Source organism: Plecotus auritus (assembly GCF_963455305.1).
Source record: "Plecotus auritus genome assembly, chromosome: 7".
Taxonomy (NCBI): Eukaryota; Metazoa; Chordata; class Mammalia; order Chiroptera; family Vespertilionidae; genus Plecotus; species Plecotus auritus.
Window position 1 is genome coordinate 91,627,767 of NC_137774.1, and position 13,187 is coordinate 91,640,953.

At 48.8% G+C, this 13,187-nt stretch overlaps 1 protein-coding gene across 2 annotated transcripts in view; it reads right to left on the reverse strand.

Annotated features, from left to right (window-relative positions):
* Positions 1-13,187, reverse strand: part of HIP1 (huntingtin interacting protein 1) — a 143,928-nt gene that overhangs the window by 70,154 nt on the left and 60,587 nt on the right. Inside the window, exon 1 of one of the 2 annotated variants that reach the window (XM_080678430.1) lies at positions 8,067-8,205. The exons of the other annotated variant lie outside the window; for it this stretch is intronic. Within the exon in view, the coding sequence (XP_080534556.1) occupies positions 8,067-8,084 (18 nt within the window). The 5' untranslated portion in view covers positions 8,085-8,205. Of the gene's footprint in view, positions 1-8,066; positions 8,206-13,187 lie in introns of those variants that run through there. 2 annotated transcript variants of the gene reach the window in all.

Sequence of the window (13,187 nt, forward strand, 5' to 3'; positions counted from 1 at the left end):
CCAACTTCTATGAAATCTGAGAGGAATTGATAAGCTCGCATTACATCCAAAGTTGAATGCACTGCAGAAAGATAGCATAGGGCAGTTGGAGCACAAGGCAGGTTCCCTGAGGTCCAGATTCAGATAACTCTCAGCAATGAGCCAGGGCAGTTTCAGCCAGACCATAAGCCAGTAATAGACCAGGAATGGGGGCCCCAGGGTCCACTGGTGGTCAAGGATACCAGCTAGGAAGGATGGGTCTATCTATCCCCCTTAACAATTCTTCTTCTTTTTTTTTAAATCTTAGAAGGAGGGAGGGGGAGAGAGGAGGGGAAAGAGAGAGAGAGAGAGAACATGGATCGGTTGCTTCCTGCACATGCCCTGACTGGGGATTGAACCCACAACCTAGGTATGTGCCCTGACCAGAAATTGAACCCACCACCTCGTGATGTATGGGAGCTACCTGGCCAGGGCACTTTAATAATTCTTATCCAAGTATCCTTAGGGCAATTCTGCATACTCCATTCCCTTTTCACCACTTTCCAACATCCTACACAATTTACTCATTTACATTTATTGTTATTATGTAGCCCTCTGTTCTCCTCTTCCCTCCTTACACACACACACACACACACACACACACACACACACACACACACACACAAGGGCAGCTCCATAAAGCAAGGAACTTTGTTTGGTTCACCTAAGTGCTTTAAACAGCACCTGGTGCATGAAGGGTACTCCATTAATACTTTCTGTATAAATGAATGAATGAATGGCCTGCAATGTCACCTTCCCCAACCCACCTCCTCTACCACTTGGCAGAATTAATTATTCCTACCTGAGTTTCTATAGGACTTTCCTTAAGTCTCTAATATGGCACTTACCACACTATATTATTTCTTCCACCTCCCTGAAGGTGGGAGTCTTCAAATGACACCATTTCCTTTGATATTCTCGGTGCCTGGCATAGGGCCTCAGTGTTAGCTGACATTTTAAAAAATATATATTTTATTGATTTTTTACAGAGAGGAAGAGACAGGGACAGAGAGAAACATTTATGAGAGAGAAACATTGATCAGCTGCTTCCTGCACACCCCCTACTGGGGATGAGCCAGCAACCAAGGTACATGCCCTTGACCGGAATCGAACCTGGGACCCTTCAGTCCGCAGGCCGATGCTCTATCCACTGAGCCAAACCGGTTAGGGCAATGATTTGGTAAGACTCCTTTCCAAAGAATCCAGCCTGAGAGAACTCCAGAAAGAGGCTATTTCAGGTCCCAGAAAATGAGGCTGAACTGAGTGCACCCAAGAGAGGTGACAGTAGAAAGTTTTAAAAAATGTTAATTTCAAAAAAAAACTTTGCCCCAACCCACGGTTTGCAGCTCCCACACTTATTCTGGGACCAGAAGGAGGTGTAAGCCTGTTGGCCAGAATAGTACACCCAAGCCTGACTGTCCAGTGGGGGTGGCCTCGATGACTGGTTCTACTGGAACCTGCTGATTATTTTTAACTTGGGCCTCACACCCTGCTCCCACTCATCTCTCCTCTCATTCCTCTGGCCCTGCTCCTAACAAACCTACTCAACATTCATCTGCCTGCACACAGCACACTCTACTGGAATGTTGTCTTTCATCACTTCATCCATTCATTGAGCACCTACTGTGTGTTAGGTGTTTTCATCAATAAAATCACTGCTCCTCTTCATCAAAACACAGCTTAAACACCTCTTCAGGAAGTACGGAGGCATAAAAAGATTAGGATCCCTTATCCTGGCTACTTTGCTAGTCCCTTGGAGACAGGGACTGCACCTACTCAACTAGCATAAGCTACAGGTAGTTCCTGAACACACTGGTGGACTCATGGCCGTGTGCTTTTGCATATGTGATTCCCTCTGCCTGGAATGCCCTTCCTTTCCTTACCTCCTGGGGGAACTCCTCTCCCCATTCTCCAGCTTTCTCAGCGAGGCCCTTTCTCCAGTGCCAGGTCATTAATCTCACCCTTTCCCACACTAGCACACCCCTCAGATGTACTCTGTGCATTTTACCACATGTACTGTAATTACTTATAACTTGTCTGATTGCCCTACCCGACCGAGTTCACCCAGCAGTTGGGTCATTCTGAAAGAAGGAACATTCTACCCCATTATCTGAAGTTTTAAAATTTTACTTGTTGCCTCAATGAATGAGCAAAAATATTACTAATTGTAGCAGTGGCTTAGTAAGTCCCTCCCATGTGCCAAGAACTTTAAACAGGCCATCTCAACCCCTCCTATGTCTATAGACACCAATCCCTCTGAGAAATGAGGAAGCTGGAGATAGTGAGGTCAACTAACTTGTCCACAGTCCTAGAGCGGCAAGTGATGGCATCAGGATTTAGCCTCTGGCCTAGGTGACTCCAAAGCCTCTGGTCAGCATCTAGCGGTCTCTGGACACAGAAGATGCTTCCTGGTCCTCCATGTGCAGGGATGATGCTGTGGACTCCAGGTGGCTCCCACTTACATGTACAAATAGTCTCCTCCCTTCTAGTCCCATCCACTGGAACCACCTCCAGATCAAAGACACATTAGGACAGCAGGGAACCTAAAGGAGACAGGAATCTCTTTTTTCTTAAAAGATCTATATCTTCACTTCTTTGGGCCCCAGACAGCATGACAAATGCTGGAATTCTCTGGCTCAGGGACAGCTGCCAGACCACATGACTGTCTGGCTTTGGACTGGGACCTCTCAGGCAAGAAAGGAGACAAAGGTGGAACGGAAACAGCCCCTGGACATGCTCTTCAAGAAAATCACCCAGCTGTGTGTGTGTGTGTGTGTGTGTGTGTGTGTGTGTGTGTGTGTGTGTGTGTGTTAGGGAGGGGCGGAGAAGCTTAGGGGGAAGTCAGCAGGAAGGAAGGGTCGTCTGTGTGCTGGAATGTCCTAACACCTACCTTTGTCTCTGAACTTAGACCCTGACTAGTAGGATGACTTGGACTGGCCTCTGAGGGCACTAATTCTTGCTTCTCAAGGCTGTTTTGAAAGGGAAAATAATCCAGGTGAGAGTGTTCTGTCAATTACAAATGTCTATGTGTCATCTCACTCAATGTCTTGACTCTAAGTCTTTCTATGGATAACTCGGCCATCCGCAGCTCTAGATCCCTAACACCATACCTGGGCATAAAGTGGATATTCAATGTGCCTGGATTGAACTGAACCTCATCTTAGTTATAATCATTTGGATAAAATCATAGTGGTCAGTGACAATAAGTGATAGCAGTTATATGGTAAATCAAAAACTTTCTAAGCATTTTTAAAGGAGGCAACTTACAGATTTCCTTCCCCACTGGCACTTGGCTGAGGCCCAGGTCATCTGTAATTTCTGACCTTACTCTAGGGGCTAGATGGAGAAGGCGGCTCATCATGATGCTCTGAGTTTTAGAAACTGTGGTGGGTGATGTAAAAAGCCAGGATACGTCAACTCACTTCTCTGGAACCGCTCCCCAGTGTTCAAATGAGCTGCCCTTCACATGAGGCCGGCCATACTAGACCTCGGCCACGAACCCACAGGTCTCTGAGGACTGTTCCCAAAGTCTGAGCGCTGAGCCAGTCTCCAGGTTGGCAAGGAGTCAGAGGCCATGCTCCTCCAAGTCCCTGAGCAGCACCAGTGACCAGAGACACTCTCTCTCTCTCTCTCTCTCTCTCTCTCTCTCTCTCTCTCTCTCTCTCTCGTTGGTTTTCCCATAGGATGGCCCTACTGTGGGTAAGTCCTGGCCAGCCAAAATCTGCCACATCTAGAAAACAAATCGCACTTCCCAGAGCCACGTGAGTAGATGCACAGCCTCTTCCTCCTGACAGCCCTCAGTGAGTCAGAGAGCAATCGGCCTCCAGTCTTCTCAGGAGGCAGACATCCTCCTTGCCCTCTTCTGGGAATGGTCTAGGTCAGAGATCCCAAACCTTTTTTTGACTCTAACCACATTTTATTAGGCCAGTCCTTACCTGTGTCTATGTGAGTATACAACCAAAATCAGTTTCAGGAACTGATGCTCACCTCCTTACACGGAATACAATTGGATGTTTTCTGATCTATTTTGCTCTTTCAAATGCTGGCTACAACACACCAGACTGATTTTGTAACCCAGAGCTGAAAACCGTGCTCTGGTTTCACTCATGCCATCCATGTCCAGACCCTAAGTGGGAGGATAACCTCCTTTCCACAGCTATTAGCCAATGTGGACTGTGAGGAGAGTACATGGCATCATTCTACACTAGGATCTCCCCAGCTTGGTATTTCCTTCTTCCACGTCCCAACTCAACCCAGCAAATAAATACACATGCACACCAGCAGCCACAGCAGACTGACCTGAATCTTTTTCCTGGCCACCATTGTTATCACTTACTCAGAACATCTGAAACACCTTTTCTCCACTCTTCCCACCTTCCTGCTGTGTAAGCTAGAGGATCCGAGGGTTCAGGTGACTCAGATTTGAGGGGCAGCAGAGATTCATGAAGAAACCCCAAGTTTTAAAAATAGCCGTAGGTGATTGAGGAGATCCATGGTCCACCTGGAGACAGGTGCTAATCCTTTCCCCCTAGATCTTATCCTTTAGGGCAGTGGTCGGCAAACTCATTAGTCAACAGAGCAGCAAACCACGGCTCGCGAGCCGAAGTTTGCCGACCACTGCTCTAGGGGACCCAGAGACCAAAGGCCACCACCCAGCTCATCTTTTTAGATTAGCTTATGTCCATCCTAGAATCTGGTCACTGAATCTTTTTCCTTACCCTTTATTTACTTTGTCATCATAGCGTACATTTTGGTGATCAGGAGAACTGGGTGCAAGATCTGGTTCCACCACTTATGGACTCCGGGGTTTCACTTTGCTGAACCTCAATTTTCTTATCTATAAAACGTGGCTTATAGTTTCTGCCCTGCCCTCCTCACAGGATTGTAATAAATATGAACAGATGTGAAAATGCTTTATAAACTGCATAGCACTATGCAAATATAAATTATATAATCTATATGTTCTTTTGTAAGAACTGACAGTGTTGACTCTGCTCCCCAAATTAGAGCTCTGCATTCCCTGTGTTCAATAAAGGCACAGACTCCATCATCAACCCCCAAAAGGCACCTGCACTTTACCCCCCCAGGTGCCAGGTTAAACCAGTTCTCCTACCTGATGTCATAAAAAATTCATCAGTCATAGCAGCTGGTGAACCCACTCTCCCCAGTCATTTGTACCTTCAGTCAGAAAATAGACATGGGAGAATTGGTCCCAGGAGCAGGCAACTGAAATACATCCTACACCCAGCCAATCAAGAAAATAATGGGGGAGAGGTGTGAGGGGGGGGGATCAGAATCATCTTAGATAAGACTTTGTAGACCATCATCATGATAGCCACCATGTATGGAGGACTTGCTATGCTAGGTCCCATGCCTTATAATTCTTTCCAGCCTTCCTGAGAATGCTCCTGGCAGGTACAGGCATTCCTTGGAGAGATTGAAGATTTGGTTCCAGGTGACCGCAACAAAGTGAATCACAATAAAGTGAACTGCACAAATGTTTTGGCTTCCCAGTGCATATAAAAGTTATGTTTATACTGTAGTCTACCAAGTGTGCAATAGCATTATGTCTAAAAAAATGTACATACTTTAACTTAAAAACTTTATTGCTAAAAAATATTAACCATTTTCTGAGCCTGTTTGAAAAGTGTCAATAGACTTGCTTGGTGGAGGGTTGCCACAAACCTTCAATTTATTTAAAAAAAAAAAAAAAAAAAGAGCAAGATCTATGAAGCGCAATAGAATGAAGTATTGCCTGTATTACTGTTCTCACTTTACAGGTGAGGCTAAGAGGTTAAGAAACTTGCTCAAAAGCATACAGGGAGCTGGGTGAACTGTAATTTACGTTTCTCATTCAGCAATAAGCTAAAGAAACCCCCAAGGCTGACTCTGGGCTCTGCCAAATATATGGTGAAAATGCTGGATTTGAGGTCGACCCTGGAGCCAAGGGCCCCCAGAGTGAGGACTTCAAATAGGAGATGGGCTTTAATGGTCAGAACAAATAGTAACTTGGGCCTACTGCAGGAATGGGAAGCAGGTACCAATTCCCCGGGGTGGGTAAGGTTCTTCTCGCTGCACAGTCCAGGGTCTGTGCTCTTTACAAAGAGCCGAGGACAATCGTTTCTGAGCTGGGCATTTAGCTGCTCAATAATTAATGAGCATCCAATATCACTTTTGTTGGACCCCAAGCTAAAAGAGGCAATATATGTGCCTTTCCTGTGCCCAAAATTCTCCAGAATTTACCCAGCACCTCAGGCCAAAGTTGGAACACCTTGGCTGGCTTTCAAGGCCTTCATGGCTCTGCTCATTCCTCTTCCTGTGACTCTCCCAACAGGTGATGCCCATTGCAGCTCCCAGCAGAGCCAACACCACCCAGCCTTGAAGAGCCAGCCTAGGGCCTGGCCCTCCATTTGAATTCTGCAGCCCAGTTCCTTCTCAGACCTACACAGCCCCTGGAGCCGTGGCCTTCCGATTAGGGTCTGCATTGATAACTGTTTGGCCGCCACTGGACTAGAGCTGTTGACCCTCCGTGCCTCCCCCTATAGCCCGAATAGGTGACACTTTGGTCTTGCTAAGACACCTCTAGGAAATGGCTGCTGATCAGCTTTCCACTCCCCACCCCCACAGCTGCATAGAATTTTTTTTTTTTTGAGGGGTAGTTCTAATAGTCACCCAAAGAAAGTGAGCTTTTATGGTTCACACATAGGGAATGGTGGTCCAGCCTCTTGGCATTGTCCAAACATGAACAGGTATGCATCCTCATAGGAAGCTGGAGCCAAAGCCTCTCACTCCAATCCCAGTGGTGGCACTCAGTCAGTTTGAGACTGGTCTCCAGCCATGGGAAAAAATGACTGTAACCTATTATTTGCTCCCCTTTCTTCTATTCTCCACCCAAGACAGAATCCCAAAGGCCTGGCAGGACCAGGAACCTACCTGCCCTTTCCATAGAGGTATTTGCTTCAAAAGGGCACTCTTGGAAAACTAGCCTAATTCTGTACAAGATGAACTCATATTCCAGTACCTTCCTATCCCTAAGGTACAGGTAGACCCAGACCACTCCCCCAGACCCAGCTCCTTTCCTCTGAAGCACAGCCCATCATAGGTACCTCTCTAGCCTGACAAGCCCTCAAGGTTTGTAAGGTTGGCGGTGGGGGTGTTACCCGGGTCTACAACCAATGTCGGGGTGGTAGTGATCTCAAGTGCACCCTTAAATCTTCATTCTGAGTAGCAGCCAATCGGGACCCCTGAAAACACCTGCCCCACACTACAAGTGGTCCCAGAGACCTCCCTCCTTCAAAGTCCCTTAAATCACATCCTGCTACCCCCAGACAACTGATCCTCAACCAACAAACAATGTATTCAGCTCCCACGGTGTTCCTGGGGGTGGAGGATTGCCCTGAAGGGGGGATCGGCCCACTCCAGGGAGTCAGATGCTTAAGAGGCAAAGGTGTTTGCTGTTCCTCAGGCCCAGTTAGCTGGCGTCCACAAGTGGTAACTCTAGGACATCCCCCATCTATGACAAGATTCCATTTCTGCCCACTCATCTTCTAGGATGGTTAACGCCTTAGCTCTTCCACACGGCTGTCCCAGGCCACACACCTGTGCCCTCCTGCCCACTGGCTCAGTCCAAAAATCTTTCCATAAATCTCAAATAGGTGTGCAAGCAGAGGCTCTGGAGGAGAGGGAAGGAGAGAGGAGGAGTTCCCTTCCCGCAGCCATACCCCCCGCCCCACCTCAGATGGTTTCCCAATTTGGGGGGGGGGGGGTGCTCAACAACCCTCCCCTACTCTCCCTGGTGTATAGCGAGCTCTCCTGGGCAGCTCTGGCGGCAGCGCGGCGGGAAACAGGGAGCCCCATCCCTGCCCGCCAGCCGCCTCCAGAATCCTGGCCCGACTCCCTTCTCCAGAACGCCTGGAGTTGGGGCCAACAGGCAGGATCAACAATCCAGAAACTTTCAATGGATGAAGCCGACTGGAAGGGGGAAAGAGAGAGGGAAGTTAGGGGTGGGGGGTAGAGGGTCCAGGGCAGAGCCCCTGCTCTTCACTTACCATCTTGCTCACATCCATGACTGAGGCTGCAGGGCACCCCCCACCCTTTGAGGTCCCGCTTTCCCCAAACGCTGCTCCTGGCTAATCCAGCCCCTTTGGTGCCATGCTGCAGGGAGGGCAGCCGGCAGGGCCCCCGCGGACCGGGGAAGGCGGCGGCGGCGGCGGCGGCAGGACCAAGGCTGGACCGGAGAAAGGAAGGGAAGGGGGAGGGGAGGCGGGAGGGGGCGGGGGCCAAGCGCGGAGCCGCAGCGCGCACTGGGGGCGGGGGAGGCGCTGCTGGGCTGGCAGACCCTTGCGGCTAGCCCCCGGTAGCCGGGGAAATCCCGAAATCAGCTGGGGAGCCCCGATGGGGGTGGCGGGGAGCCCGAGGGGCGGGGAGAACCAATGGACCGATTTTCGGAGCCGGAGCCCGCTGCCCGGCGAGGATGTGATTTGAATAACAAAAGGTCTCTTCACCTCACCCCCCAGCCCAAGCGGCGGGGAACACCGCCAGAGCGTGGCCACGGGGTCCTCCAGGAAGTGTGAGTGTATGTGTGAATGTGCGTGTGCGCGCGCGTAAGTGTGTGTGTGTGTGTGTGCGCGCGCGCGCGGGCGCGCGCGTTTGGTGGTGGGATCAGTGGGACTCAGGAAGTGAGCGGAGAAAAGGCGGCTGAAAAGGAGGGAGAGCTGGGGGGCGCCACGAGCCGACATTCCAGTGGGGGCAGGGGGTCCGCTCAGTCCCTCCTCACTTGGCTTCACTGGACAAAGGCGAATTCAGAGCCAGTTGCTTGCCTCCTGAGGCTAATCCGGAAGGGACGCCCAAATGAGGCTGGGGTCTGCCAACAGATGGGCGAATTAAGGAAGTGGAACAGGTATCCCGGAAAGGCCCGGAGGTTTCCCGAGAGTAAGCCAGAGCCAGCCTTTTCTGGAGTAAGGGAAACTGGCTTCCAAATGATGTTGGCCCTGAGCGCAGAGCTGCTTTCTCTCAAACTAGAATCCCCAGTCTCCCATTCGTATTCAGAGCCTTGTCTGCCCTTAGAGAAATGGGAGGCAGACATTCCTCTCTGCAAGAGATGCAGCTGGTGTTGGAAAAGGACTCCTGACAAATGCTTTTTGGGGGCAGATGCCAGAAAAAGGCTGGAGGCACAAGCCTCTGGTTTCAAATCCACAGGCTGCTTCAAATCGTGGACCACATGCTGACCTGACAAGCTCAGAGAAGGCCTGCATGACGGTCTTGCAAACTCAGAGACCTAAAGTAACCACAAAGGATGGTCTGAAATTAAACGTTAACTAAAAGCAGTTATGGGTAGTTACCCACCATAGGGCGGTATCTTCACTGACTTCTACCTTAACTGAGCTTATCTGTCTTTTTGCATCTATGATAACATATCCTGGGAAACTTGTAACTTCCCTTTTTCCAGACCTCTTGGGGCATAACATAATGTGCCTGGGTGTCAAGGACAGATACCACAAATTCCTTCATTGTTATTAAGTTAATTGTTGACTGTTGGCTATCCGGTACCTACTTAAGTATATATTATCATTTTACTTTTTATCCAGTCCCAGAGGTCCCCCCACCCCCACTTTGCTTTCTCCCACCTCTCTACCACCAATGGATTTCATGTAACCCACCTACATCCCCTCCTTTGATTGCAATGTATACAAATAGATGAAAAAAAAAACGCCATTCTCTAGAGCAGTGGTTCTCAACCTTTCTAATGCCGCGACCCTTTAATACAGTTCCTCATGTTGTGGTGATCTCCAACCATAAAATTATTTTCGTTGCTACTTCATAACTGTAATTTTGCTACTGTTATGAATCGTAACGTAAATATCTGTGTTTTCCGATGGTCTTAGACGACCCACAGGTTGAGAACCGCTGCTGTAGAGCCTAAGACCATCGGAAAACACAGATATTTACATTACCATTAACAGTAGCAAAATTACAGTTATGAAGTAGCAACGAAAATAATTTTATGGTTGGGGGTCACCACAACATGAGGAACTGTATTAAAGGGTCGCGGCATTAGAAAGGTTGAGAACCACTGTTCTAGGGCATTATCCCAATCTGTTGAGATTTTGCAATTGTTGACAGTTTGGCTCAAATAAACTCACAAATATTCTTTACCGGTTTGAATGTTTTTACGTTCACAAAATCCTCAGATGAGGAGGAAAGTTTTGGGCAAAGCCAGGTCAGCAGAGAACTAAGACCACTTACACCAACTTTGTGTTACACAACAGGTGAGGATATTGAGGCCCAGAGAAGGGTAATGATTTGCCCCAGGCCATACACCTGGCAGGGAACGGGGGTGGGAGAAACCTCAATAAGGAAGGTGTAGCGGTAGCCCAAGCCAGTAAGAGCTTCCCATGCTGCCATGGCGCATCCAGCTTCTAAAATCCTTTCCAATAAACTGGTGATAGAACCCATCCACAACCCGGGTCCTCTGGCCCATGACACCAAGGGGTAAGAAGGCAGCACTGGCTAAGCCCCCCATGCTGACCCAGGGCCGGCTGGGCTAACTAGGACAGCCCCTGCTCCTTTACTTCTGAGTTTTCACTCTATGAAATAGGTCTGCCTCCTAGGGAGATGTGGAATATCATGATATAAAAGACATAAAAGCAGAAGTACAGGGATGTAAGGGGCTTTCATTGTGGAGGTTATTTTCATTTCTGGGCTCAGGATCCCAGTCAAGGGTCCCTCAGCTTCAGGTAAGGGCTCTCTGGGCCCAGATCTCTGCCTAATCTCGAGAGTGGACTGCAGACTGACTCTCCCACCCCACTGCAGGGCTTGCCCTGTAAGCACAGCTCTTCCTGTGCTGTGCCCGAGTCAGGGAAGTCAGGAGGGCTGCCAGGTCTGCTCTGGAATACTGGGCTCCCATGGAGGTGACACTCAAGCAAGATCAGGGCCAGGTGAACCAGCAGAAGTCACCCAATGCAGAAATGAAGTTGGATTATCTACATGATTAAATGTACCACCATCTTTTAAAAAAATGGATAGACTTTATATGTTTAAAAAATATTATGAACTCTTAGGCCTAGAGTTCATCAGCAGGCCAAGGTTTCTCCATAGACATTGGCACCTTAGCTGGCAGAACCCATTTCTCATTGCTAAAATGGATGTAGTGACACCACTTCACTAACAAGTGGTAAGAGACAAATGAAAGATCTTTCCTACACCTTACCTGTAGTCCACTGAATAATGGCCCCCAAAGATAGTAGGTCCTCATCCCTGAACCTGTAAGCACTATCTTATATGGCAAAGACTGCAGGTATGATGAAGGATTCTGAGATGGGAAGATGATCCTGGATTACCTGGGTAGGCCTTAGATGCAGTCACATGTCTCCCTATAAGGGACATTTAACACAGAGAAGAGGTGAGGAAGTGTACCACAGAGGCAGACTGATATAATGATGCACCACAAGGTAGGACATGCTGATAGCCACCAGAAGCTCAAACAGGCAAGAAACGGATTCTCTCCTAGAGCCTCTGAAGGAGTGTGGTCCTGTCACCACCTTGATTTGGGCCCAGTGATACTGATTATAGACTTCTGGCCTCTATAAAATAAATTTCTGCTGTTTAGTCATAAAACTTACGGTAATTTGTTACAGCAGCCACAGGAAGTAAATACATTTTCTAGAGGTCAGTAAGCAATGGTGTCATGGCTCTAGCCAGGCCCCTGCTTCGGGGGCTTCTCTGTAGACTTCCTTGGAGCTGCTCATGTAATGGCAAAAGGCCAGAAGCAGGCCTGCCCTCCTGTTCCATTTAGGGATAGCGCCCTGGCAAATACATGTAAGCATGTATATGCATGGGTTCACATATGCACACACATACACACACAGGGAAGGGGCAAACAGCTTTTTCCCCCCCACAACTAGCTTTTCTTAAAAGAGCTTGGGCTTCTCTGCTTGGGCTACCCTAGCACCAGGTAGGTCCACGCAGCACATAAACATCTTTGGAGGCCTGCCATTCCTACCACTCCTTTTAGGCAGAGAGGTTCAGACTTAGAATCGAGGTAATGAGGGGCCTGCCTGAGCATTCCCCATTCTACAGTGGTTGTGCCACAAGGTATCCTGTGGTCTCAGGACACTAAGGAAAGACATTTCTAGCCGTGCAGGTGGGGAGAGAAGCAACTTGAAACATGTGTGATCTCCGTCAGGCTGTGGGCCAATAGCTTACAGTGGGGGAGCCTCTTTTGAATAAATTGGGTCAGAAAGAGAAAGAGAAACTGGGTCCAAAAATGAGAATGCTGTGGCCCTCCCACTGCTATGCTGTCCTTTCTTCAGCAGCTCCAAAAGCTGTATCCAAAAGCCTACTGGATGTCTCCACCTGGGGGATGGGGCAGGGGTCTCAGTCTCACAGGCTCCTCATACTCAAGGAGTCTAAAGACAAATTTTCTTTTCACTCTGTTTTCACAATCTGGTCTCCTATGTTTTCTGTCCCAACTAATGGTTCCACTTCCACTAGTTGCTCAAGCTAGACACTGCAAAGTCAGCTTAAGTTCTTCCATTGACAACCCCCGACTCCCACCCCCATTTAATCAGGCCCCTGATCATGCAATTCTGGGAAACAGCTTCCATTCTGTTTCCCCTCCCAATGCTGACTGTTCCTGCGATGGCTAAGATTTTCAACAGCCTCCTAGACTCCCTGCCTCCAGTCTCTTCCTAAATAATTCCTCTTCCACACATCTAAGTGTGAGTCTCTACTGGCCCACCCCAAATGGGAAACCAACCCTCAAGCTCCTTAGTAATCTGGCCACATCTCCCTCTATTCTAGTCCACCTTCTCCCACTCATCCTCCTCTACCCCATCAGTGAGATTCTGGCCCATCAAACTGCTTATGAGTACTCAGGATGCTCCTGGAATGCCTTCCCCATTTCCTCAACATGGGAGGTTCTTCCTCACCCTTCAGGGTCATCTTTTCTGTGAGACCATCCCTGACCCCTCCAGACACAACTAGTCACATGGGAGTTCCCCTTACAATGGAGAGCTCCTGGATACAGCCTGCAATACCCTGGGAAGCGGTGGTCCCTGCCCTGAGTACTCCCTACTTACCTGTGAGCTCCCTCAGGTGGAAGCTGGGCCTCACTGGCCTTGCATCCTAAGTGTCCTGCCCTTTACTTACTTACCTGCCCCAGGGCTCTC